The sequence below is a fragment of the Rhizoctonia solani genome, chromosome 5, assembly GCF_016906535.1.
Source record: "Rhizoctonia solani chromosome 5, complete sequence".
Lineage (NCBI taxonomy): Eukaryota > Fungi > Basidiomycota > Agaricomycetes > Cantharellales > Ceratobasidiaceae > Rhizoctonia > Rhizoctonia solani.
Window position 1 is genome coordinate 238436 of NC_057374.1, and position 27264 is coordinate 265699.

Consider the following 27264-nt stretch of genomic DNA (forward strand, 5'->3'; position numbering starts at 1 on the left):
ACTGGTTTACTACCCAAGATCCGATCTTCGGATGCTAAGAATACATGTGGGAGAGGGGCACGAGACAATGTAGGCGAGAGACGGAGTGGTAAGAAGAGAACACCGTAAGAAACCGGAACAATATAAGGGGTTCGCGATCCGTCATCACCGATCATCGATTGTGGGATTGTACCTCCCCATATCTTTATCATCCATCGTTCCCGTTTTTCAACCGATGATGCTCCGAATTGAAAGAGCGATGAACGTACACTGACATTATACATAAGAGCGTGAACCTATCTTACAAGATCGTATATTAGGCCAATAAAGCTGGCGATGAATACTCATAGCCACTTATCAATTACAACATAGTAGCTATACTTTTGCGAACTATGTGCTCGTTGCTAATCAATTAAGTGCATTCCCTTGACGGTTGGTGGCGGCACCGCGGGTTGTCTTATTCAATACAGGCGCATTACACTGATCAAATAATAAACAATGTGCCTATAACCACACCATGGTATACATAGGGTGCTCGATCCGAAAGCACTTCTCCCTATCCCGCCTCACTTCTCATATGAAGAAGTATCCACCATCGATCCATTGCACGGCGGTGACCGCATGGCAATTGTCCTCTGAGGAATTTCCCATGACTAAGGACTAAACCGTGCTGGTACTCGGTAGCTGAGTGTCTGTTTTTGGTGCGTAGCTCGCAAAGGCCGCAGGGGTGCAAGTGATTACCACGACTTCAAGCAAGGAAGAGGAAGCCAAGTATAATGCCCTGGTAGTGCATGAGGTTATTAGCTACTGGGAGGTTCCCGAATGATCGAAACAGGTGATAGAGCCGAGGGGAGGTAAAGGAGCCGAGCAAGTGCTCAAAGTCGGTGAGTTGCAATCAAATAGCCCCTATTCTACTTCTGGTTATATGTCCGATTCACCCAGGCAGGCAAAGTACGCTTATGCAATATCTAAACTCCGTCAAATGGGAAGCCTTCGTGGGCGTCATTGGCGTCATCGGACAGGATAGCCCAGAAGGTAGAACGGCTCAAGATGTAGTGCTGAAGTTGTTTCTGAAACAAATAACTGCAGTTAAACTTTGCGACCAGTCTTTTTCTCCTCCCTATGATAGCTTCGCTCAGATGTCTGAGCACTGGTGGGAGGCAAGGCGATATGCTAGCGGTTAGACCGGTTCATGACGCAGTACCTGTCAAAATTAGTGCGTGAATTACGAAGAATATGAATGGCTTGGTCTGTCTTCATGCTCTTCTATAGGAGAGTAGCACATATTATCTCCAAATTTCAATGAAACACCAGTGTCTACAGGCTAGGTCATCCAAATCCGGTTCTTTGGCCCATATTCTTACATATTCGTTCTAACCCAGTACACATGTTCGCTTACACCCCAAAATATATTCACCAGAACGTTCGGATTATCTAGCAAAACTCATACCATTCTATTCTATAACATGTTCCCTAATGGAATCAGTTCATAGTACCGATACAAGTGCGCATATATATCGACCTGCGCTTATGTCAGTCAGCTTTGATCACGACTTTGCCAAAACGCCAGCCACCTAGGTGGTAGCTTGGCGCCCCCCAACAACTCCATCCAACTAAACACTCGGTTAATCCCCGGCTTGATCTTCTGCTTGGTCTAGGAAGCCGACGCTTTCGAGATCACGTGGCTGCCGAGTCATTGGGTGGTTGCGAACAACGACCATGTCCAGGCAACAGACGAATCGAACAACGCGCTAGTTGTCTTTCTCCCAGCCCTCTGTCCCTTCCATCAAGTTTGCCGAGCCCAGATGGCCTACCCGGCCCGTGAGTCGTACTCGCGTCTCGAGGACCCCGATTCGGGCGTCCTCCCCTCCCCCCCCCCCCGCACCTGCCGATTGTACTCGGCACCGTAGACAGGCTGCTCATGTAGGCATGCACGCATACATGAGCTCACTTGTTTAGAACTCGTGATGCTAATAAACCACCATTCCGTCCTCCGGGAAGCTCTGGGAGGGTCTCTGTCGATGTGTCTGTCCACATAGACCGCCCGTTCGGTGTAGACCGCTCGTACCCGATCCCTGTCAATGTCCACCCCCATGCAGTCCCAGCCCCGCACGGTTCCCCCTAACCCCCGTTCCCCTCCCATGTCCCCCTGTCAAGTCTCGTAGAGTATCAGAGCTGGAATGATAAAAAGTATTGGGGTAATCAAGTGCTCTCTATACCAACGACTGTACCGAACTATTTGATTGGGTGACTCGCAACCCAGATTGTCGAGGAGCCTTTGTCTATTTTCCCGCTTCTTTTTTCCCATTTTTTTTTGGCTGTTTGTGTATAATGCTTTGCTAATGTATGATTGAAATCAGTGAAAGGGAGCGCTCGCAGGTGCAATGGCGTATATTTCGCCTATAGGGAAGACTTGCCTATTTTCGCTCTTGAATGAGGTGCTGACCCGCAGAGCCAAGCAAGGTGAGGTGGCTAGGGGTATTTATTTATGCTACACATATCTCAGGATGGAAGAAGTCGAGATTTGGATATATATAAGTTGGGTGATTACGATACAAAGAATATGAGCGGCTCGCGCGGCTGAGGTTGCCGAGCACAATTCTCAAGTGTGTTCTGGTAGAAAGCGCTATCAATGACCAAAGTAAATCGCTGATCCGTAAAAGATAGTCCTGCCAAGGTGTGAATTCGGTAAAAATTTAATTGTACCCCTTGAATAGTTCTGCTTGACATCTCTGACCGAGATGAGCGACGATGGACGTAGGGATGCCATTGACACAGCATTGGTCGAGGATTAGATCCACGAGAGATACAAGCTCCAATGTACACCGTACGCAGCAGTCGAATGGACGGAAACCGCCCGAGACCGACTGCTGCGCGGCGCCGACCGAGGACAGCCTCGAGCAAAAGGGACAATTGCAATAAAGTTAAGCGCGAACACTGTCTGACATAATCAGATGCTGTACGGACTTGGATCAATAAAGTAACCCATCGAGACGACGACAACCACGATTTGCCCCCCATGTCGGGATATCCCAATGTGAGTACGCGAGCCGAGTAACGTATCGGGGATCTTAGTGTGAGCTGTAGGATGAACGCTATGGACACCCTTTGAGCCCTCCTCCGCCTGCGGATTTGTACCACTACAACCAATTCAATAACCCCGGTCCTCCACCGACAAGCACACCCAATCCATATCCACCAAACCCATATCCGGCATCACAGACACCGAACCCATATCCCCCGTCACAGACACCAAATCCTTATCCACCAACAACCACACCTGGACCGTACCAACAACAGCAACAGCAATATTCAGCCTATCCACCACCGCCCCAGAGCCATACGCCATTACCTCAGTCATACTCCAATCCGAATCCGTTTGATAGGCCGCCTAGCACACCGTATTCGGTCGCACCCAGCCATTCGTATCAGGATCCGTTTGTGAACCCGGGAACACCTGCGACCTACCCTATTCGGGAAGAACACACCGGATACGACTATACCCAGAGCCAAGGCCGCTACACTGGAGTCCCGTTACATGACGACGGGTACGTAGATGTCGGACGCGAAGTCGATGACCAAGACCACGGAGAGACCCCGTTGCTCAATCCGCATGTAAGCATCACCCCGAGTGAGACTGACCACGCCGAACCCGAACCATCGAATATCCATTATGGAGCGATCCCGCAACGTCAGCCTAGACGATACAAGACGATCAAGAAGGTCCCGTAAGTTGTGATATGGGCTATTGACGTACGAGTCACTGATTTTTTTTTGCGGGGTAGACTGTTTCACGGGAACTTTGTTATCGATACTGCTGTCCCGAGTAAATTGTTGGATATGTGTGCGCTGAGGAACGATCGGGAGTTTACGCATATGAGATATACAGCTGCGACGTGTGATCCTAATGATTTCTTGGTGAGTCCGGGTCTAATTTTCATCGAATTTTATTAACTGTTGTACAGGAAGAACAATATACCCTACGACAACGCATCCACCCTGTTCCACGCCGAACTGAACTTTTCATCGTCATGACCATGTACAACGAAGACGAGCAGCTTTTTACGCGTACCATGCATGGCGTGATGCAAAACATCAAACATCTCTGCGAACGCAAACGATCTAAAATGTGGGCCAACGAAGGCTGGAAAAAGGTTCGCTACCCCATTTATCGATTGTACCTGGATTCTTTTTTACGAGCGCTTCCTTGGCAGGTCGTAGTCTGTATCGTGTCCGACGGACGAATGAAGATCAATTCGCGCACCTTGAGTACGATTGCGGCCATGGGTGTCTACCAAGAGGGAATCGCCAAGAATATGGTCAATAATAAACCCGTGACAGCGCATATCTACGAGTACACGACTCAGAGTAAGTCATGTTGTTTCGCCCGAACGAATCCCCCTTACGCGTTTTTGGTAGTATCGGTTACGCCCAGTATGCGCATCGAAGGTGCCGAGCGCGGAACCATGCCATGCCAGATTATCTTTTGTCTCAAGGAAAAGAACCAAAAGAAGATCAACTCGCATAGATGGTTCTTTAATGCTTTCGGGCGTGTGCTTGAACCCAACGTTTGTGTTCTCCTTGATGTTGGCACGAGACCGGGTCCGACAAGTATCTACCACTTATGGAAGGCGTTCGACATCAACTCGAACGTTGGAGGCGCATGTGGAGAAATTGTAGCTGACCGCGGAAAGTTTGGAGTCAACTTGCTTAATCCACTCGGTGTGTTCTCATTTTTCCCTGTTTCCTCGTCGCCACTTATCTTTTTTCTACATAGTCGCGGCTCAGAACTTTGAATATAAAATGTCCAACATTCTCGACAAACCCCTCGAGTCCGTTTTTGGTTATATCACAGTCTTGCCCGGTGCCTTTAGCGCTTATCGGTACGCGCACACTCTATCTCCACACTTTGGATTTCCAACGACATGTCTAATTTATTGGAAAATAGGTACATCGCGCTTCAGAACGATTCGACAGGTGAAGGCCCGCTTCAAAAGTACTTTTTAGGCGAAAAGATGCACGGTGCCGATGCGGATATTTTTACGGCCAACATGTACCTTGCCGAGGATCGTGTAGGTGTTCATGCCTTTATGATCGAGTTGACGCTCATTAGGCTTGGGTAGATTCTATGCTGGGAGCTGGTCTCGAAATTGGGCGGCTCATGGACGCTCCATTACGTCAAATCTGCGTACGCTGTGACTGATGTGCCGGACCAAGTTCCTGAACTGGTCAGTCAACGTAGGCGTTGGTTGAACGGTAGTTTTTTTGCTGGTGAGTCTAACGGTTTCGACCTCGAGGGGTGGTGGTTGATTTGACTGGTGCGGATAGCTGTGCATTCGACTGTCAAGTTCAATTATATCTACCGTAGCTCGCACTCGGTCGCTCGTAAAGCATGGATCCATGTCGAATTGTTGTACCAGACGTACAACCTCTTGTTCAGTTGGTTCTCACTCGTATGTTGTTATCCTGTACTTCGTTTACTAGCTAACGCTATGCAAACAGGGTAATTACTACATCGCATTCGTTATTCTCACACAATCTATGGGAGACCTTGGCCCGGGAGCGCTCAAAATTTTGAATACTATTCTCAACTACTTTTACCTCGGAATGCTCGTCATGTGTTATTTGCTTTCGTTGGGAAATCGGCCTCAGGGGTATGTCTCTCGAACTGAAAGATAAGGCTAATTGGCTTACATTGAGACAGGTCCAAATTCGGATACACGATGGCCTTCATTGGGTTCGCGTTGATTACGATTTACATGACTGTGCGTTCGGTCTCTTGACTGTGTTTGTTTCCCTAGCTCAACGAGAGACGGTCGCAGTTTGCAGCATTCTTCCTCGCCGTTCGTTCCATCCAGACTATAACCGCATCAGAAGGGCCTCTCACTTTCAACGACTTTTTCACAAATACGATTTTCCGAAACGTCGTTATTTCGATTGCTGCGACGCTAGGACTGTACATTGTCGCTTCATTATTATTCGCAAGTCTCTATCGTTTTTCTCCCCTTTTTGGCATGACTAATAGCTTTGAGTAGTTGGAGCCCTACCACATGGTCACATCGTTTTTCCAGTACTTGCTATTGGCTCCGAGTTATATTAATGTGCTCAACGTGTATGCTGTGAGTTTTGGGTTTGGGTTTGGGTTTGAGTTCTCGAACGATGGCTGACTGTGCCTTGTTTGTGATTGACGCTCGGTGCGGGTGGGTGTAACCGATACGGATATGGCTGTTCTTCTCGGGCCCGAATTACCTTGCGGGGCTCGGCCTTTTTTGGTGACTTATCATGCCCGACGGACCGTGTTCGCACTCGGAAATCTATCATCTTCAACTCTGCCAGTTTGCCAATGTGCATGACGTCTCGTGGGGAACCAAGGGTGACAACAAGGTTTCGAAAGACTTGGGAGTCGTCGCGACGGGTAAAGACGGTGCGACGGTCGAGGCGGCCGTTCCAACAGATCAGAAGGATATTAATGCCGCGTACGAGGACGCTATGGCTGTTCTGAGTGCGTCCCCCTTTTTCTACTTTTTCGTTTCTTTCTCCGGACCGTGGTTATTTCTTTCCGGTTTTATTCCTTGTTGCGCTTTTGATGTTGATATGCACCTTTTCGCCTTCCCCTCTTCGTGTGTCTCTGGTTTGATACTCTTTGTGTGGAGTGCTGACGGTGCGAGTAGGCTCCAAGCCACCGGTGATTGATCAAAAGCGAGATGCGGCGACCAAGCAGGAAGATTACTATCGTAGTTTCCGAACCAAGTGAGTTGCCGTTTTCATATCCAACAAACAAGAGACTGATAATATCGAAAGTGTACTGTTGAGCTGGACACTAAGCAACGTGAGTGGGGTGTTTGACATTTTGCGATAAGCATTGACTGATGGATCCGATTTGCGACGGAATTGACACATGGGGCTACTTGCGATGCGGGGGGGTTCTTTGCGCCGCATTGGATAATTGACACTGGATTACCTGTTTGGATTCGAATGGATTTCCACGGTGTTAGGCCTTGTTGGCTGCGGTGGTGACGAGCGCAACGACGACGAACCCGAATGCGGTGGGAGGGTACATGTCGTTTATCTTGTACTCGGTAGCGGGATTAGCGGGTGAGTGTGCCTGCCTACTGAATTAACTCGGTATGTGTGTGCTGACTTGTCATACCCAAGCCGTCCGGTTTTTGGGCTCGACGGCGTACATGATCATTCGTCTGTTTGCTGGAGAGTAAAGCTGCTCGTGAATTTCTTTTGGGACCACGGACTTTTTGTAGTACTTGCTGTTATTTAATAGAAATCAATTGTAAAGCGATAAGATACGAGTGGGGTGTGCGATAATAATACTAAACGGAGGCTGTGCCCTGCACGGACCAGGTCAGGGTCTATGGGGGTGTGTTGAAATGGCAGGTGACGGTAGACGAGCGGCATCTGACCACCACACCAACACCAAAGTATAATGTCTGAGATCCGCCGCAAGCTTGTTATTGTCGGAGACGGCGCGTGCGGCAAGACGTGCTTGTTGATTGTGTTTTCCAAGGGCACATTCCCCGAGGTCAGTAATTACATTAATATATATTATTTATTTCCGTTTATTTTCTGGCCGCGGGTGCTGATGTGGCTGGCTCCTAGGTCTATGTACCTACCGTGTTTGAGAACTATGTAGCCGACGTCGAAGTCGATGGCAAGCGCGTCGAACTCGCGTTGTGGGATACCGCTGGTCAAGAGGGTAACGTATCATCTCGTGCGCTGATTGGCTCGTCCTGACTCTGCCCCCCCTTTGGATAGACTATGACCGTCTGCGCCCGCTCTCCTACCCTGACTCGCACGTGATCCTTATCTGCTTTGCTGTCGACTCGCCCGACTCGCTCGACAATGTCCAGGAAAAGGTACGTTTTTCTTATTTTTCTGTTGTTTTTTTCGAATGTGTTGGGGCTGATGGCAGTGCAGTGGATTTCAGAAGTAATGCATTTCTGCGCTGGATTGCCGATTATTCTCGTCGGGTGCAAAAAGGACTTGCGTCGTGATCCCAAGACGATCGAGGAGCTGCGCAAGACGAGCCAGCGACCGGTTACTCCCGAAGAGGCAAGTAGACAATATGACGCTTGATGATGATTGGCGCTTATTAACCCTGTTGAGCAGGGCATGGCTGTTGCGCAAAAGATTGGCGCTCGCCATTATCTCGAGTGTTCTGCCAAGTCGGGTGAGGGTGTCCGCGAGGTCTTCCAGTATGCGACAAGGGCGGCTTTGCTCTCTAGGTGTGTTTTAATCATTTCCGTCTTGTTATCTTTATTCATATCGTATGTAGCACCCGTAAGAAGGCCAAGAAATCTGGCTGTGTCTTGCTCTAGTCTCCCCCTCTACGAACATATCACGCCTCTTACCCTACCCCCCTCTTGCTTCCTCTATTTTTCATTGTCTTTTTTCCCCTTTTTTTCTTCTTTGCGTATCGAGCCCTTGTCATGTCCAGCTCGATTAAACATCTAATGATTTTTTAAACTATTATGCGGGCGAATCTCGTTGAGTGGATGCGATTGCAAGGTGAGATGGGAGAATGACGAAATAGGCTCGTCGGGGTGGCGACAATCGTGCTTCCATGTGCAAAAACGCCCTTGTCGCGTAGAATCCCGTTTTGGGGACGTTGATCACCGATTTGGAAAGTGGGTTTGCGCCCATGTCATGATTTGGCACCCGGAGGCGGTGTCATTTTGTCCTGGTGTCCTTTGTCTTGTATGGCTTATATATCCTACCCATCGCCACGATGTTAGCCACTTGCTCTTGTCCACGACCGCTATGAACTCGACATGTCCTGCGGAACCAGAACCGGATTACTGTTCTTTTGTCTTGGCCAATCCAGATATCTCGGTGAGTTTGCGTGCGTGTATGCTTTGCTCGAGTGAACAGAGAGTGATAAGGTATTGTAGGGTATAGGTGTGAGTGTTCCCGTGATAGCGCGGGGGTAGTGCTGAGTGCAAACAGGTCAGAATAGCGGTGTATGTTCAAGTCGGATTGAACCTGGTACGTATGTTTCTTTACGTAGATAGACTAGCTTTTGGTTTTAAAAAAATCTTGCCTCTCAGCTGGCGTCTATAAAATTCGAGTCCAACGTTCGACTCACCCGAGATGCTGCTCGTACTATGTACGTTTTGTCGATTTCGTTGGTTGGTGCATCCATCGTGCAGTGGAAAATCGGTGGGCTCGGGCTGTTTGATGCGTTGGTTGGAACCCAGGTGAGTTGTCGCTTTTCATGTCAAATCCCTTTGCTAGGAGAAACGGGACCGACAAATGATTGGTCGGTGGTTGGTTTGGGGGCTAGAAGGCGATAAGAGTAGTCTCGAGGACAAATATGGGAGAAAGAGAATACTTCCAAGAGAATGCCGTTCTTTATTAGGAAATCATTTTTACACCTATTTTGGCCAGAAAGGAAACTAACGCGCTTATTAGCTTGCAACTCTCATGACAGTCTTTATGCTGTTTAATGTCCGATACGTACGTTCCAATTACTCTCTCCCCTTGGACGTGTTTCCTGATTTCGGCCTCTAGATAAGTTCACTCGGTCTCTCGGCCAACGTTTCATCCACACTTTTCCTCATGCTTTATACGTACTGGGGCATCCAGACATGGTCTTTCCCTCCTTGTCCCTCCAACTCGCTCACCGTGTTTGTCCTCTTTGGTCGATCCATGCCCGCTACCCAGCCCGGCCTAAGAACATTCGCATTAATGGTATTTGGGATGATTGGAGTTGTGGCTCTGGGCAGTTTGATCTTGTTGGTTGATTGGATTAGAAAGGTTTGGTCGCACGGTGGAGAGGCGGTCGCAAGGAAAATGGAACTGTGGATGAACAGTAAGAGGCAGAAATACGGTATTGGTGCGTCTCCTTTCTCCATTTGCCACCCAACCCATATGCATAGCCCAAATTCGCGATATTTATCCTTGGATTTCAGGCAAAGGAAAATTATCACGCCTCTCCCTGCTCTCGTTCCCAATCATCATCTATCTCTTGGTCACAACCGAACAACTCGTCGCGCGCAACCAGTCCGCGCATAACCTCACCAATCTGGACGAATGGACGTTTGGCCAGACGATCGCTGTGTTGATGCTTCTTTTGTTGTTGTTCGAGACGGGATTGTGTGCGTGGAAAGAGAGGAAATGGACGAGACGGATGGAGTGGAGAGCGAGAGCAAGGTCGGGTGGTAAGGCGAGGGGCCAACATAGGGGGAGAGGGATACCGTTGCCTTTTGCGGATTAGAGGTTTGGGATAGATACTGGGAATTCAATTCGGATGCTGGATTTCCGGGTTGTATGCTATGTGCGATTTGGGTTGTGTGCTCGGGGATGGTAAAATATGTACTCCCAGATACATATTGAATGTTGTGTATTGATCTATAGATGCGTATAGTGTTATTTCAAGGAATCAAGGTTTAGACTATACATGTTGATCAACGGGCGGTTCATTGTTGATTTCAATTATTATCCTTGTAATCCTTCTTGGCCCTGGGGCCTCAGCATGTTCTGCACCGGTGCATAAACTGAGTACAGATCTTGATTGGAATAATTTGGTATAGAGGGCATCAACCCATTTGTATATCAATATGCATCCCTCTGCGAAGTTTGTTAAACTACTCTGATTTGTGTTTAGAGATGGTCATATTCTTAAAGCTACGATGGATATCTCGGTGTGAACCGCACTAAAAACCTAAAAACCTTAAGAGCCATTATATAAAGTGCGTAAATCTCTCTTCCGGGAAAATCATCGATATTAAGTCAACTTATTTTTACGTGACACCGTGCCGCAAACGCATATCTCTGATGAATCAAACTACCAAACCGCATGATACTGGCGTGTTGGAGAAATTTCATTCCCCGTCGTTTGGCGAAATACATTCGATGCGTGATCCGAATAGTACAAGGCGCACATGAATGGCCGCACGGTCCCTTTGGACCTCTTCCTAGAGATTATAGACTAGTTGCGGTGCCAATACTTAAAATCTTTCCCCATGTGCAAGCATCCTTGTGTTCGAATAAAAAGTAGCAGTTGCTTCACATTCAATGCATCATTCACATTGTTCATTACTATAGATTGTACATCCGACATTACACAATGTTTACGTTTGGGTCCATTCGTTCGAGTAGCGTCTTAAGAAATAGAAACTCCACCGAGTCTGGGCCTTTTAACCCGACTGGTAAATAGCTGGTCCGGCGACAATATGGTTGTCGATCAAGGACAAGTTCGCGGGTGTGACGTACACATCTTTATCGACAAGCGCAATGAATGTCGTACCTGCGTTAACGTCCGCCATCCCAACATTCAGTGCCTCGTGCATAAAAGGGCTACAAGAGGCTGGACTCACAATTGACTTGAGGATCACCAAGATCCGGGTAGACCAACGTGTCAGGCTGCTTGGTAGAACCAGAATTTCCGCTGAGGTTCTCGAGCGGGGTGTATGTAACGTTATATTGCGAGATCCACGCCGCATACTAGAAGTTTTTTAGCTCACCTCAATATATTTTTCTATAAGCGGGACTTACCTTGGCTTTACCAGGTACAGTTGTAGCAGTAACATAGTCAAAGTTCTTCGGCCCGACTTTCTTGCCTGGGTCCTCCCATGTGAATTGGACTTCACGTCCTGGCTCGGATAGAGCTGTCCGATTGTGTGTGATGGCAGGCCCGTAGTTAGGGTCGATTCCGCTCGGGTTGTTCTATTTCTTCGTCGGTATAAACTATCTTAAGTGAATGAACGAGAACATACGGTGATATTGAGTCCTGGGAAGTTCCTCCATTGAATACGATGGTTCTCCTTTGGACACTCCTCGAGGTAAGGCGCAAGAAGCGTCCATGCCATCGATTGGGTGATTCCAGTTTCGAACCACACAGGCATGGGGAACAGACCTTCGAATTGGCGGAAGATCATTTGTTGACGAGCCTGCATGAGCGTGAATGTGTGACAAGTTTGGAGTGAACCGAGCACGCACCTCCGTGGTGATAGATTGAAGAAGAATTTGAGCGCTGGGACGAGAATCGAGGTGTGGGAGGAAGCCGTAGACTCCGGATTCACCCCATCGCGTAAGCTATATGCGCGTTAGTTTGTCGTGTTGCTGCACTCGAGTTGAGTTACCTTTTGGCAAAAGTCGACGAACTCGCGAACACTCTGGAATGGGTAAGTGTATTTGCAAGGTTTAGAAGCTGCTTCGGCTATATTGATGACATTCAGAACGTGCTCTCAGAGTCAGTGTGATGAACCTACGTCCGCCCAACAGATTACCCAAAGCACGGGCGTGTCCAATCTCTTGCTCTGCCATGAATTCAATAAGGAATCGATCGTCTGCGTTCAATCCCGCGTCGTCAAATTCTTGCGTCGAAAATCTCTCTAGGCCGTAGCGGAACAGGTCGAGCTCGATCCACTCTTGGTTCAGCGCCAGGTTCTAGCATATGGATTAGTTTTATTTCGGTGGTACTTGGACGACGAGCTCACAATGGACTCGTAATCGAATGCACTCTTGACAGTGTAAACAGGCTTGGGCGGATTGACGCCTCCCTTAGGAGGAGTAAACTTTCCGTCATTATTTCGAGCATACACCACGTCGGGGCCGCTGTAGACCAATAGCGAAGGGGAGCGTGCAGCTCGATCGCGAGCTGGAGCAGCAGAGACAACGGTCGCAAGAGCAGCTAGCACGGCAAATGACTTCATGTCAAAGTCGAGTTGGGGCAGGAGAACAACCAAGATGAAGTATTTATATCTTTATGGCCGATTTCTTTGTCTACTCGATGCGTGTCTTAGCGCTTGACGTCACATCCTCCAGGCGATTCAGTTAGTGAAGTCATTTACGCCTTAGAATGTATTAGAACACGCGATCGCCTCTACTCTCAATGATCCGTTTGATTTCCTGCCGCACGTATATCACACATTCAGACATCTATGGAATGCCCCGCGATCGATCGTCGATCGTGCCCAGGCCGATCACCATATTGAGCTTAATCGCGTCCAGCAGTATTAATAGAATGCATCGTTTACCGCGGCCAGCGAGGACAAGATTCTCTCAACAATGCCAATGACGTGAGCCTCGTCATGGCTTTGACTATATGGGGCTGGGTGAATAGTATTGCCACTGGGTGGGATACGAGGTGCGAGCTTGGGTGCAAAGAAGTTGTGGATACGTATCATACGCTTCTAGTTCCTTTCGAATACGGGTACTCATGTTTGGTCATATAATATAAGCATTGAGATAGAGACTATGCACAAATTATACAAAAGGATTGTAGGCTCGGTATCTAGATTGGGTCGTTTATTGACGGAGAACACACTAAAACTCCACAACTCATTTCAGTAATTCAAAATAAGATATTTCTCTGAATCTGTACGCTTATGTCTTGACTATATCACTATGATTATGTGCAGAATGTTGTTTAATAGAGCAGCATACAGCCATAAAGCTCACCTTTCGCTTGTCCACTGAGGCCTGACGTATCGTGAAAAAAGAGGCGCGAGGTATTGATTATACCTTCAAAAACACTAGGTGACTGACACACAAGGATAATGAGATCTTTTTGCTATATCAAATATCAATGTATTTTGACTTTGTGCCGGGATAAGCCGGCGTGCCTCGGTGGGATTGACGAAGAAGATTGAATTGACATCAGTTAAAGAGTATAGGCCAAGTATGGCCATGCTCACTCAAGGGAATCTTGCAAACAAACTGTCGCCATCATTGCAACCCAGTACTTCAAAGAAGCGGCACCTTGAAACGGGGGGTGTTTGTAGACCATTGCAAATGCCACACGGCCGGGATCATGTTTCCTTACAATACCCTTTGAATGAAGGCAGTATTGTCTATCCTTGATTGTAGTCAATATGGATGAGTATCATTAAAAGGTAATGAAACGTATATAAGATATACTGAGAAATTGTATTTCTAGTCATAGCTGGCCAATGCGGCTTAGCCCCGAGTGCACGTCGATGAGGTTTATTAACTCCGTATCGGCGGCCCGAAGCAAGCCGGATGCGGCCTGGATGCCAATTTGAAAAGAGTCATAATAAAGCTCCCGTTCGCTCACAATCAGAACCTGCTCATCTCAAAATTAGAAGAACGAACTTGAGTGCAATGCATGAATAAATTGTTCGATGCCTAAGGATAGGAGAAACATGGAAAGTCATCGGATAAATACATCTCCCTACAGATTCGTGAATTACATCCATGTCTTCACGAGCGAAAAGACGCGAAGACCGTCATCAAATAGGAAAGATGAGATACTTTGAGTGTTCCTAAATCAAATGGCCTCGCAGAATGTCAGGGGAACAGCTTGGCGTTGCGACTGGCAAGCGGAAGGAACTAGGGGAATATTACACCCAGACCAGTAGAGTCTGATCATCAATATCGGTTCGCAACGAGACGAGGAATATTGCAACGATCAAATTCCACGCACTAATTATCAAACTTGGCTCAGGCCACGCGACCTTTCCACAATCGGAGCAATTATTGCTTCACTCGGGTATAAAACCTCCTTCATAGTGCGTTCTGTTCCTCAAAGCAACCCTCATTTCATTTTCTTGTCTCATTCAGTAAACCACACTTTCTTTCTTACACACGCTCTCTATTGATTAGCTATGCGTTTCTCTGTCGTCTCTGTTTCTGTCCTCGCTGCGCTTGCGCAGCTCGTATCCGCTGTTCCCACACTCGAGCGCCGTGCAAGCGCCACCGAGAAGCCTACCATCGGATATGCTGCCCAGGGCGGGTGAGTGTCCATGACTGTATGTACCTAACGAAGTACTAACTGCTACGACATAGCACCACTGGTGGTATCGGCGGCTCCACCATCACCGTCACCTCCCTCGCCGCCCTCACCTCTGCCGTTGCCGATGACAAGGCAAAGATCGTCTACGTATCCGGCACCATCACCGGCAACACTGTTGTCAAGGTCGGCTCCAACACCTCCCTACTCGGCAAGTCCGGCTCGTCGCTCGTCGGCGTCGGACTGCGCGTCAACAAGAAGAACAACGTCATCATCCGCAACCTCAAGATCTCCAAGGTCCTCGCCAGCGCCGGCGACGCTCTCGGCATCCAGGAGGCGTCCAAGGTCTGGGTCGACCACGTGGACCTGTCGTCCGACCGCGACCACGACAAGGACTTCTACGACGGACTGCTCGACGTCACGCACGGCAGCACGTTCGTGTCGATCACGAACTCGAACCTGCACGACCACTACAAGGCGTCGCTGGTGGGACACTCTGACAACAACGAGTCGGAGGACAAGAAGATCACGGTGACGTATGCGCTGAACCGGTTCTCGAACCTGAACTCGCGCATGCCGTCGTTCCGATTCGGTACCGGACATCTGTTCAACAACTAGTGAGTAAAGTAGTATCGGTGGGTACGCGGACGGATCTGACATTGGTACAGCTTCGTGAACTCGAACGACGGAATCAACACTCGCCTTGGTGCTCAGCTGCTGGTCGAGAACAACGTATGGGAGTAAGTGCATGCGCGCATATACCCAGCTAGAGATCGGACACTGACCACGACTGGACTACAGGGGTGTGAAGAAGCCTCTGTACGCGACCGACAACGGGTTCGCGGTCGCGCGCGGCAACGACTTTGGAGGTGCATCGAACAGCGCTCCTACCGGCACGTTCAGCAAGGCTCCGTACAGCTACAGTCTTCTGGATGCGGGCAAGGTCAAGTCGACCGTGACCTCGTCCGCTGGTGCCACCCTCAACTTCTGATCCTTTGCAATTTGAGCCTGGAGTCTCATTTATGTTCGTGGATGCAATATAACATTGTGCTTTATTCCATTTTTTGGGTGTTAAATGATGCTCCCTTTTGAGCTTAAGTGCAATCGACTGACATCCTCATCCTGATAATATCGGGTAGTAAGAGAACTCAACCTTACTCAAGATGATCATGAGGCGTTGGTTCGCACATGAGTGTCAGTTATCTAAACATTATCCGCGTTAACCCAGTCACACCTCTATCTTCCGTGCCATTCTACCCCAATGTGTACCTGGTGATACGGACCTCGTATGGTGTTGGTCTTAGAGTATAAATACGAATTAAATGCCATTGATCGAGGTGGCGAATCTCGTTTTGCAGGCAGCGAAGGCTGGTATATATCATCCCAGAACCAATTTATGACATCGCTCAACGACGGACCTTCATACTCGGTCGCTTTGTTCTGGCGGTGCCATAATAGCTCTGCCTCCGACCCTGGCTTAGGTGGTGACATGTCATTTTCATGCTAAGTCAAAGGATCTGCCTCGTCGACATTAAGCTTTAAATAGGGGTTTATGAGAAACCATACTTTAAGTTCAACATGAGATATATCACCTCCCAATCTAATCCTTTGTCGACTGTAAACGGTTTACTTTTTCCTTGTACAAGCTTATGAATCTAAACTTTTACTTGAGATTGAAGTGACGCGCCATATGTTGGACATGAATCCGAGCAAACGACTTGTTTTTTCCCCCGCCGACATAAAATTAGTCCTTGGGAAGGTCAATAAAGAGCATTACTGCATGAAAAGGGGGAAGACCCGGTGCGCCAGTCAGACTGGAAATACATGCGCTAGTAATGGATTTAGCTATAAGTTGCTTTTCTTCTGGGGCGTAAAGCCCTGGCGGGCGCATAAATGCGATGCAGAGGCATGGTAATAGGTGAGACAGGTAAGGCCAAGTGCGCAGAGAGGCCGTAGGCTAATATCCATTGTCAAGTAGAAGTTTTTTAAAGGTCTCAAGATCAAAGTAGTATCACGTCGTCTTAGTCGCATCTATAGTATAGTCACCCGAGTTGATTTGTCATTCGTAAAATGAATAAGGTTTTCGAGCTTTTTTGCATAAGGCCAACATCCCCAGCGGTTTCTTCTAGGATACAGCCAATCGTTTTCTAGCTTGATTACGGATTTATTTTGGGGTAGTGTCCCCGCATTGCCTATATTGCTGATCAAAAGCGGCCGAATACTCTTAAGAGCGGCGGCGCCTTCGAGCCCGAACTTATGCTGAAACCATGCGTCGAAATAGACCAGCTCTGGTTCGATAGGAAAATTCATCATATTCAGTTATGCGAACATGATACAGAACCGACACGGGGGGCGCGAGACAATAAAGCTACCCAGGATAACACCATTAGACTAGACTTGTGACAATGTGTTCTCTTTATTGGATATATAAAAATAGAAGGATAAAAATTGCGGCACAATTGGCATACATGGCCACAAAAGTGAGAAGTATGTGGTTTATCGAACACCGGAGAAGAGGAAACCAGGGCAATCCCTGGAATGCTACATCAGTTCATATATCAGTGGATATACGTTCTATACTTGCGAGAATAGTGGACCTATGCAGGTATACCCATATCCTATAACATTCGCACAAGTCTCACCTTCCGCACACCGACCACACTCCCTGAAAAGTATTTTAGGATGAGTTTAGTTGGTTACATAGTTGTAAAGCTACTCACGTTTTTTTGCGGTGGAAGAGCAGGAGTTGGGGCCGGAGCAAGAGCGGCAATGGTCATCATGACCAGCAGCATCAAGAACTTTGCGAGCAGAGGATAATTCCTGATAGTTTAGATGAGTAAATCGAAGAGAATTTTATGTAGCAAATTGGCTGGGTAGTTATTCCTCACTCCAGTCCCCTATAACTGGGCCTGAATAAAGTTCCAGTATTTGGCAACTTTTCATTTTCAATGATAAGATGCACGTCTAGTAGCCTGACGTAACTGACATGTACGCCGGACGCGAACAAGTTGTGCTAAGATCGCACACGAAGTCTCAGATTCCACAATTATGAATTCTACAACTTCATGAAAGAACCACAGTTTTGTATGGACTTCATGTCTACTATATATTGCAATTCTATCTCGTTCACGGATCCTTTTTAATCGTGAATAACTCCAATCAAAATGAATGTACGTCAAATTGCACGGCCTTAAGTTGTACTTTACGTCGTATGTCATTGCATAGAGCAGGCCTGTTTTTTTCGCATGAAGTCGAGTACCGCCGTCAAATAATCTAAACTAAAGTAAGGTCGGTGTCTCGTTAACTTTGTATGGCCTATACCATGCAATTCCGGACATTCACGGCCCGACGTATTCCTGGAAGCTAAATAGATGCATCTAATCGCCGCATTGACTGACGAGCTACGGATCGCATGCATTCAAGTTGACATCTTAGTCTGAGTAATTCAAACAGCGCATTTTCGATCAATCGTACGGGGCTGACACTAGACCGCCACTAGACTGACATGAGTCGACTTGGGACTTGGCATGAATACCCACATGTCAAAGCCTGTCTGCAGTCAACCCAGACTTGGAGGTCTATGCTTACCTCACCTCCACGTGCCTTTTGCACTTCGATACGTTCATTCCAAGATGTTTCCAGATCGAAAGTATTCTAGCATTTCTCTCGAGCCACCTAGTGGTACTAAGGATGCTCAAATGAACTCTCTTTCATGCTCGACTGTTATTTGTAGATTGCTTGGCTCCGGACCAAGGTATGGAAAATGAACATGTTATAGCGATATTGGACGTGATAAATTGGGTAAAAGTGGACAACGAGAAATAGGTAGCGATAGGAGTGTGCTCAACCGCATTGCTGTCTTGTATAGTAAATCGTCAACATTGGAGCAAAGGGCCTCGAGTTCGTTCGTTAATGTCCTCTTGGCCTATTAAGCCAACAAAGGTCCTTGAATCGTTCGCCACAATTCTCTAAGATTAGCAACGACCTTGTTGTCTTGTGATGGGCAACGTCTATCAGACCGATTATTCATTCAATGGGCCTGCCATTCCATCTCGGGCCAAATAACAGCCAAATACTAGATGTTGCCGGTCATGCGTCATATTTGAGGCGAGCAACACCCAATTTGGCGATTCGGCGGCTGTGGTCATCGCTCGGCAAGCCAAGCATTGTCCATGGATCGAGGTCACATTTTAGGGTCGACCCTTATTCAAACAGGACCAACCCGCGCCGTGCCCTCATCTTGCCAACCTCAACCAGCGACTGTTGACTGTCGCGTGGGTTTCTTTACAACGCCTTTATTCCTTGTGTTATTTTTTTCATTGTTGCTACAACTACTGTCTTTAACTCGGAATCGATAGAACGGGACTCTGAATCGATATTCATCGACCATGTTGCCTCTCTACTCGGGCCTTGTGGCCTCTGCTCTCTTCGCAGTTCCAGTGTTGTCTATGACCAGCTATCCAAACGAATTCTTTACTCCTGAAACCGTTCTCGACTCGAGTTGGGTAGCAAATGCCAAGTGGGCACAGGCCAATGCCATCGAGGATGCGAAATTTGTCGCTGCTCAAGGTCCCTGGAGTAGGTTTATGCTCTCATAAGATTAGGTATTCGTGTTGAACCTCTTAATCTTAGCTGTAACCTCAAAGCCTATCATCGCACCCACTGGCGACAAGCAGTGCGTACAACACGACTGAATTGATCGGACATTTATATGCTTACATAATCATTCATCACTTTTCCCAGCGATTACATGAGTCTTCGGCCGTATTACTGGCCTGACTGCTCGAGTGTTGGGAATACTACAGTACTCACCAACGAACAAAGTAGGTCTAAATATACTTCTTCCTGTAGATGAATTCTGACGTTTGAGCTATCAAGTTTATACCACCTGCCCTTATGTCCGTCGTGATGGCCAGTTTAACCCCGATGCTCGCATGGTCAATGACACTGGTGCATTCCAAGCCATGACCGACAGCATTTTCTACAATGCTCTTGCCTGGTCTTTCACCAAGGACTCGACGTACTCGAGCAACATTGCTAACGCAATCAACACCTGGTTCCTCGCACCGGACACTTACATGAACCCCAACCTGAACTACTCTCAGCTACTTCGAGGACCCGGAGAACAAAAGGGTAGCCAGACGGGTGTTTTGGATCTGAAGTGCATGAGCAAGCTTACTTCGGGCGTGTTGGTTTTACGAAAGGGCCAAGCACCCGAATGGACTAAAGAGCTCGATGACGGTCTTAATGCATGGGTGAATCGATACATTGTTTGGCTTACGACCCACGAGCTCGCACTCGGAGAGCGATCTGCACCCAAGTGAGTGCTTTCCTACAAGACGGAATAATGTGCCTTTGCTGACCTGACCGTGTAGCAACCACGGTACTTTTTACTTCAACCAGCTAGCATCGCTTCAAGTGCTCGTCGGCGATATGGAAGGAGCCAGGGCCACCATCAACGATTACTTCAACGGCATTTACCAAGACCAAATCGCCGCCAACGGAGACCAACCTCTCGAAACTGATCGTACCCGCCCGTACCACTACCGTGCATACGCTCTCGCCGGCATGGTCATCAATGCCAAGATCGGCGAGTACGCTGGGCTTACAGATGCCTGGAACCGAACCAGCAAGTCCGGTGCGGGGATCAAGCAGGCCTGCGATTATGCTATGACTATACCCGCAACTGGCGAAGAAGATTATACCAAGGAGTTATTCCCTCCTATGGCTGCCATTGCGAGCGTGTACGGCGATGCGGACGGCAAGTATGCTGCTTTCCTCAAGGAAAAGGATCCGAGTTACCCTGGAAGCGGATACTACCTTATTGCTCCCGGTCTTAGTGACTCGGGTCTGACTCCACCTGCGAGCTTGGTCAACTCAACTTCTGGCGGCTCCGGTTCCTCCTCTTCTTCAGGCAACAACAACAATAACAATAGCGCAATGAAGATGGGCGCGTCGGGTGTCCTAGGTGCATTGGTCGGCCTCGTCGCCGCCACGTTGGCTTCCGCGCTCTAAAAAAAAACATCACGGACATGTGCATTCTATATTTCGGACCTCTGCGTACGATAACATTGACACTCGTCTCTCTGTTTGTCTATTCTGTTTTATTCGCCTGTACGTGTAATGTGTTGATGTTGGTGTTGTTGCTTCATTGCGCTATCGTGAACTTTTTTGTCTCGAGTTTTATGATGTTTTCAAAATATACTATACATATTCTGGTATCTCCAGAAGCCCATTTGTCCTGTGTAGTGACCCTGAAGCATTTGGGATTCGTGCCGGCGTAGTCGGCCAGTAATGTCAGTACGCTGGCTCTCATCTATTGATAGAAACGATTAGTTCGTATTTGGAACACCCCTGGATCGCAGCTGACCCTCATAAATTCCGAATAAGGATATCATGATTTAGCTTGTTAAAATACCCTCTCATATCACGAATGAGGGGCCAAAACTGGATTATATGACAAATAAATGAGGAGCGACGGGACCCGTAAATTTAATGCTCGCATAGATTGAAGGGGGCCATGAAGAGTTCCTTGGTGTTCTGTGCCACAAACGCCGTCCGCTCATCCATCAACTTCAGCCGATATGCTTCGGCCTCTCCTCGAGTCATAGTCCCTTCCGCCAGCGAGTTGATATGGTCAATGATCTCTGCCGACAGTTTATTGAAGGCTGCCTTGAGAACTGGGTTCGCACTGATTCCAGATGCACGCCATTCCGACTGCTGGGGTGGAACCGTAGTCGTGGATGGCCGATAAGTAGCGGGATCGACCAGAAACAGCGCAACTATCTTCCTGTGTCCAGGCTTAGATTTGTCCACAAGCTCAAAGGGTGAGACACGGTGTTGGTAGGTGTTCGGGAATGCGATGCAGCGGTCCTGGCGAGTAATGACAGAACCGAACCTATTGACGCATGGATCCTCACTACGCTACATCGGGTCAGAAGCCTGAGGACAAGTTTGGATATCATTAATAGATGAAAAGAACTACGAACCGTCCAATTCCCCATACTGCTCTACATCCATTCGAGTCGTCTTGTTCGTAATGGCCTGGGGCGGCAACAGCAGTGCGGAAAGCCAAACGACTCTGGGTGATATTCTCTTCGTCGTAATAATATATGCCAGATGCAGCGATCGCTTCGTTCGACATCCCTTCCACATGCCAAGATCCTCCATCATACTGTGGTTTCTCCGGAGTCTGGTGAATAACCATGCGACTAAGTATGACTTGGAATCGAGAATTGAGGGTATCCGCACCAAATAGATGTTTGCCAATTTGACGATCACTTGAATGACTCGCCCACCAAGAGTGTATCTAACTGCTCTCTTCTCTAAAGAGCCAGAATCATAGCCACCATCCTTTATCTCAGGCATAATAATTGGTCGTTTTTCTTTCCACTCATCGTACAATTCGTCGTAGTTGGGATCTTCATCGTCGGGAACCTCCGCGTAGTTATCGTCACGCTCATAGTAACTAGTTGTCCGTGTGGGGATTACCTCATTCTCAGGGATCGCGTCCGTTAGTACCCGTTCAAACAGGGGAATGAATGCTGTAATCAACTCTTCGATAACGTGGTATAATCTAGAATGCTTGAATGGGTGGAGGTTGTTGATATATGAAACTGCGTGGACAGATTTACCGTCCTCGGAGACTTTGAAGTCCGTAGGCAACCACTGAAACTGGGTCGACACGTAGTATTCGACCCTGCCTGCCCCAGTATTCGGGGCTTCCAGTGGTCGCAGCGCATCTGAATGCCGGCCGTTCGCGTTATCGGGATATGCCAGGGTGCGGCCATAGACAATTGGATATAACGATGGATGCACCAAGTCGAGCACTTGCCCGTTCGACCGAGGGTGCCAATCCTTCTCTGACTCGGGCACATCTTCGAGCTTTGCGACTCCAGCCAGTAGCCGCTTCTTGAGTGATGCTGCAACGAGAGTGTCTGATTGCCAGATTCGGTCATAACATGAAACCTAGGATTGCGAATTTAGTGCGCGCGGCTAGATCAAAATACGACCAAACTACCTCTGCTCCAGATGCCTCGTCGCGGAGGTTGGCGTATCCATCTAGCTCTTTTAGGACGTATTCGACGTGCGGCTCTTTCATAAGTTTTGCTTGGGCTAGCGCCTCTTCTTTCCACTTGGCGAGGATAGATTCATCTCGACATTTGCTCCACCAAGATGTTTTACAGCACAGCTCTGCCGAAAGACGCGTCATCTCGAGTTCAATAAGCTGCTCGCAAGGATCAGTCACGCACAAGACAAGCATCAAAACTAAAACTAACGGGTTTTGCTGCTGGACCATCTTCATATCCCATAAAATCGAGAGAAATAAATGGGTCGGGTAACAAATAATTATACCCAGAACTATTAGAATGCGTTGCGCAAACCGAGTCAGCCAGAACAGCCGGAGGAGATGAGAAAGACGGATCTAACATGGGGTAGTCCTGGGTTTCAAACTCATCCGAGGGATTAACTGTACTTGTCATAGTAGTATCTAGGTCGTATTGAAGTGGCAGTTGCACACCTACAATGTCAACTTGTTTGGTTTTTATATTTCGTCGGACAGTTTGCCCGTGTGATGATTCAGGCACGTGTCCCAAACGCACTGATTGAAAATGTTGGGATTAGCACGAGTTCTTGGTGAGGACCGTCGTGTCCGAAGAACCCGGCTGATGATAAAGTCGCAATGTTTGGAGTCGTTGGGTAAACCCGGATGGTGCAGATTTTAATTAAGTCCAAACAATTTAGTCAGCTGACCCCTGTAGGTGACAGTCTTATTACATACGAGTGTTATTTCCATGCCATAGCAAAAACTATGCGGGCTGGTCTTATGGTATATGTGCTGTGGTCGCTCAAGAGGGCCGCTGTAAGTTATAAACGAAAATCGCCCTATGTTCGCCTGAAATACTTTGCTATTGTGAAGGGAATTCTGAAAAACGGTTATGTTAACACATTGCTGCGGGGCAAGTATAGCTCCATGATATAGACCAGAGGTATGCCAGCATATGAACCTTATATGCCATGGATATGCTAAACAAAGCTAGCAGTAGCTATACAAGGTACAGTGTCGATAGTATGGATAAATGGAGTGGCCCGTACATGTATCATGGGGACAAAAACTAGCAATGCACACATGGGGTATAGGATAATCGCTGGCGAAGTGTATGAAATGCCTAGGTTAAAGTACTCGCATATCCTCACTTATATTGAATTGCTTTAATTTAATAGAAGAGCTGTTGATAACCAACCCGTTTGATACTTAAGTCTTGCTGATCAAGAAAATCCGAAACAGAAACGATCTATTATGAAGACATCCTTAGCTACATTCCAGGTGTAGTTCTGCAGCTTTTGGAACCACTGCTTAAGACAAGGCAGAAATGACCGAATTGTATGCAGGCTTCTTCTGGTAGCTACCGTTGAACAATAGAGGGTTGCTGCTTGCGCGCCAGGAATCCTTGTCTGAAACACCCCAGACCTAGAATAGAGTTAGATTAAGGCCCGAATTACACACATATAGCCTATCTTACCGTGATTCCAACGCACTTGGGAACATTGAGGCATGCCTTGACCGCAGTAGCATAGTCGTTGCCTAGACATGGGTTAGTTGCAACCTATGAAGTAATGGAATGAACCAACCTGAAGCGTTAGCGATATCAAGCTCTGTAATAGCAACTTCCGATACTCCTGAGTTAGCAAGTGCGGCAAGAGCAGCTTGCACTCCACCAGCGCCACCAGCCTTTAGTTTAGTTAGAGCTCAAGTACTCTGAAGCGGCCTTCAGGTCTGATACTTACCTGGAGATGAGTCTGGCTGCCGATACCGTCGATAGGAGTTCCAGCGGCCCTCTGACGCTTGACCAGGCTTACCAGACCGTTGACCTTTTTATTGACAGAGTCAAGGTTATAGTCCTAAGCACAAAACATTGAGTTTCAGGAAGTCAGATTGCCGTGAACTGCTTACGTTGATGTAGAGCTTGGCAGAGCTATGAGGCTGTTAGTTAGCATAGTTCATCTGATACCGGGCAACCAAGCTTACGGGTCGGCAGCGCGGGCGGCCTTAAAAGAAATAGCAACAAAGTCTGTCAACCGAATAAGTTTTTTTTTTGCACTCGGACATATAGTCTGGGGCACTTACTCTCTCCAAGAACACGGCTAAAGACAGAAGAGCGCAAGGTGCCGTCTTCGTTGAAGATCTCGTTTACAACATCCCATGCATATACCTTTCCCTTGTAGCGTGTTCCAACCGTAGTAATGTGGTTTTGGATGACTGAGGTGAGGGTAGCGGAATCGCCAATGCTGGACACCCAAGACGGGAGTTGAGAATGCCAGACGACTACGCGAAATCAATTACGGATATCACATGATTGAAATATTGAAATACGCACATGTGTGTCCACGAACGAGCTTGCCGTTGCTCTGAGCAAAGTTAACGAGGGTGTCGAAACCACCAAAGTTGAATTTTCCTTTCTATTAGTGGAGGGAGCAGAGCTGTTAGGGCTAAAAGTGAAAGCATAAGAGACCAATACTAACTGTGGGTTCTATGGCATCCCATTCTAAAAAATTCGGAATAGTCAACACCATACGATACGGGCTACGTTATTTAAAATGAACTGACTAGCGCTATTCTCCGGGGTGAGTTGGCCAAAGTCGGAGCGAATGATGGCGGCGTTTTGAGAGTTGGACAACAGCGCAGAATCGGCGCAAGTACCAAAGTATTTTTTGCCTAGATGTTTATGCTCGGCAGTTAGCTCCAGTCAACTTCTACACATAATCGTAGAACTGACCCTTGGCCTTCATCTTGGTGTTGAGCTGCCCAAAGGCAGTGGGGACAACAGCCAAGATAGCGATGGTGATTGCGGGACTGAAGTACATGGCTAAAAATAAAAGAGAGAAGCGACAGACAAGTGACAGACAAGGGTTAGACAAGTGCTAAATGAACGGATAACTCGAGAATTGGTGAGGGGAAGTGACCGTCTAACCCCCGACTTTATACTTTTGGGAGCCCTCATCGGAAAAATAGTTGGCCAGCTCATCGTTGATTCCATAACTAGGAATTCTACGGAGCCCTGTGTACCTCGTCAGGCGAAGGCACCAGTTGCGACGCAAAGCTAGACATGTATTCACGCGCCCTGGAATATTCCAAATGGAGATATGATGACAACCGGGACAAATATTAGCCCAATTAGGCGGGACGATATAAGCTAGAGACTAAATTTAGGTTATGAAGATCGGGGCTACTTGAAGCTCCAAGCAACCATCTAGATTCTCCTGTAAGTAAGTTGTTAATAGTTATTTATGGCTGCCAAGCGATTTGTCCGAGTGTGTCATGCGAACACAACTGACGATATAAAACCAATCCATGTCGCAACGAACATAGCCGAGGCGTGAGCTCGGGTATAATACGGAAGATATTAATCTCAGCGCATTTGTTTGTATCTGGGTTACGATCAATTGCAATAGATATATATAACTGTACATATACACGGCATAAGATGACCGTGAGGTTCAAGGAGGGCCTATTTTCGAGTTGGTCTTCAGTGGTGGCTTTTTGCATGGCCCATCAACCAAATAGGAGTACCGTGGCAAGTATTATATACAATATGAAACGGCATAAGGGGTTCGCCCAGGGTGTGCTTCATACGAGGGCGCTAACATATATAGGTGATATAAATTGATCAGACACATAAATATTCGAACAGATTGAACAAAAATGCACCAATACCTCTTGACTGAATATCTCATGATAGGTCATCCAGAGTCACCAAATGCAGCCACTGTGTTCAACATCAAGGGAGCGTGCGCTACTTCTGACCGGGCGGATCTCATTCGAGCATCCCCATAACTTCCGCTCACTTTGAATTCGCCGGTTTCGGGGTTGTAGCGCACATTGACATCGCTCGTGAGTACGAGAGATGAATATCTGGGAGAAATATATTGGGCGTGTGTTCTCTTCTTTGAAAGAACTCTGCTTACCGCGCACGACCTTCGACTCTTCCAACGAACTTCTCGAACTCGTGATAGGTGAATTTTTTCGTCTTCCAGGTTGGAGGACCATCCAAGCCGAATATCGCGCCAAAGACGCGAGAATCAGGACATACTCCGTCAAATACATACCTGGACCCGGTGTGTTTACAACTGGGTTTCCACTGCAAATTTCCACAGTCAAATGATTGAAATAAATCGAAAGTATATGTACTTACGGTCATCAGTTTCTTAACGCCCCGATTGATGAGATTCGTGATTCTCGTTACTTCTTCTTCAATTTGTGTGGGTGTCTTTAGGAGAGGTGCATCTCGACCTGTGCGGCCAGCGACTGCTATGGAACCCTCGAGGCTTTTTGCATACTGAGCAATTGTAGCCATCATATCCCTAATCGACTCGCTATCCTCGGGCAGGTCAAATGACTCCGGAGCTGCAAGCACAGAGTCAACATATCCTTTTGCCGCCTCGTATGAGTCCGGCTGTAACTTTTTACCGCGACCGCGAGGCTTTTTGGTAGCTTGTGTGGAGCTAGCACCAGTGGATTTACGCTTCCTGGTGACAGGCTCTGGAGAGAACGAGAGGTCGGACATAGTGGTGGTTTA

The 27264-nt window shown here is 47.6% G+C and overlaps 9 protein-coding genes across 9 annotated transcripts; 5 read left to right on the forward strand and 4 right to left on the reverse strand.

Annotated features, from left to right (window-relative positions):
* Nucleotides 1-2998: 2998 nt before the first annotated feature.
* On the forward strand, nt 2999-7193 carry RhiXN_08876 (chitin synthase; the record flags this gene model as incomplete). Its single annotated transcript, XM_043328692.1, has 19 exons — nt 2999-3016; nt 3067-3707; nt 3765-3897; nt 3945-4133; nt 4194-4347; nt 4399-4701; nt 4757-4862; nt 4928-5051; nt 5103-5250; nt 5308-5432; nt 5482-5633; nt 5684-5744; nt 5802-6010; nt 6071-6098; nt 6316-6481; nt 6651-6729; nt 6781-6808; nt 6975-7074; nt 7135-7193. 19 exons carry the CDS (start codon nt 2999-3001, stop codon nt 7191-7193), a joined length of 2823 nt encoding a protein of 940 aa, XP_043180138.1.
* A 224-nt stretch (nt 7194-7417) lies between these two features.
* Nucleotides 7418-8067, forward strand: RhiXN_08877 (small guanosine triphosphatase family (GTPase)-like Ras family protein; the record flags this gene model as incomplete). The annotated part of the gene is made up of 4 exons (XM_043328693.1): nt 7418-7513; nt 7591-7687; nt 7747-7847; nt 7909-8067. The coding sequence occupies 4 exons, from the start codon at nt 7418-7420 to the stop codon at nt 8065-8067; spliced, it is 453 nt and encodes a 150-aa protein (XP_043180139.1).
* Nucleotides 8068-8751: 684 nt separating this feature from the next.
* Nucleotides 8752-10155, forward strand: RhiXN_08878 (uncharacterized protein; the record flags this gene model as incomplete). The annotated part of the gene is made up of 7 exons (XM_043328694.1): nt 8752-8823; nt 8938-8976; nt 9039-9188; nt 9403-9447; nt 9502-9826; nt 9903-10050; nt 10101-10155. The coding sequence occupies 7 exons, from the start codon at nt 8752-8754 to the stop codon at nt 10153-10155; spliced, it is 834 nt and encodes a 277-aa protein (XP_043180140.1).
* Nucleotides 10156-11129: 974 nt separating this feature from the next.
* On the reverse strand, nt 11130-12647 carry RhiXN_08879 (stress response protein Rds1; the record flags this gene model as incomplete). Its single annotated transcript, XM_043328695.1, has 8 exons — nt 11130-11239; nt 11310-11436; nt 11488-11658; nt 11709-11882; nt 11932-12027; nt 12075-12151; nt 12204-12381; nt 12432-12647. The coding sequence occupies 8 exons, from the start codon at nt 12645-12647 to the stop codon at nt 11130-11132; spliced, it is 1149 nt and encodes a 382-aa protein (XP_043180141.1).
* Nucleotides 12648-14561: 1914 nt separating this feature from the next.
* RhiXN_08880 (pectate lyase) lies at nt 14562-15677 on the forward strand (the record flags this gene model as incomplete). Its single annotated transcript, XM_043328696.1, has 4 exons — nt 14562-14689; nt 14743-15303; nt 15355-15426; nt 15488-15677. The coding sequence occupies 4 exons, from the start codon at nt 14562-14564 to the stop codon at nt 15675-15677; spliced, it is 951 nt and encodes a 316-aa protein (XP_043180142.1).
* A 3397-nt stretch (nt 15678-19074) lies between these two features.
* RhiXN_08881 (alginate lyase) lies at nt 19075-20701 on the forward strand (the record flags this gene model as incomplete). Its single annotated transcript, XM_043328697.1, has 5 exons — nt 19075-19264; nt 19319-19361; nt 19430-19509; nt 19565-20006; nt 20062-20701. The coding sequence occupies 5 exons, from the start codon at nt 19075-19077 to the stop codon at nt 20699-20701; spliced, it is 1395 nt and encodes a 464-aa protein (XP_043180143.1).
* Nucleotides 20702-21178: 477 nt separating this feature from the next.
* RhiXN_08882 (uncharacterized protein) lies at nt 21179-23169 on the reverse strand (the record flags this gene model as incomplete). Its single annotated transcript, XM_043328698.1, has 5 exons — nt 21179-21605; nt 21676-21878; nt 21938-22654; nt 22707-22913; nt 22966-23169. 5 exons carry the CDS (start codon nt 23167-23169, stop codon nt 21179-21181), a joined length of 1758 nt encoding a protein of 585 aa, XP_043180144.1.
* Nucleotides 23170-24044: 875 nt separating this feature from the next.
* Nucleotides 24045-25552, reverse strand: RhiXN_08883 (endo-beta-1,4-xylanase; the record flags this gene model as incomplete). Its single annotated transcript, XM_043328699.1, has 11 exons — nt 24045-24158; nt 24211-24272; nt 24320-24419; nt 24476-24589; nt 24642-24663; nt 24717-24759; nt 24816-25013; nt 25066-25147; nt 25211-25233; nt 25296-25403; nt 25465-25552. 11 exons carry the CDS (start codon nt 25550-25552, stop codon nt 24045-24047), a joined length of 954 nt encoding a protein of 317 aa, XP_043180145.1.
* Nucleotides 25553-26428: 876 nt separating this feature from the next.
* On the reverse strand, nt 26429-27252 carry RhiXN_08884 (uncharacterized protein; the record flags this gene model as incomplete). The annotated part of the gene is made up of 3 exons (XM_043328700.1): nt 26429-26600; nt 26654-26826; nt 26881-27252. 3 exons carry the CDS (start codon nt 27250-27252, stop codon nt 26429-26431), a joined length of 717 nt encoding a protein of 238 aa, XP_043180146.1.
* Between the last annotated feature and the right edge of the window lie 12 nt (nt 27253-27264).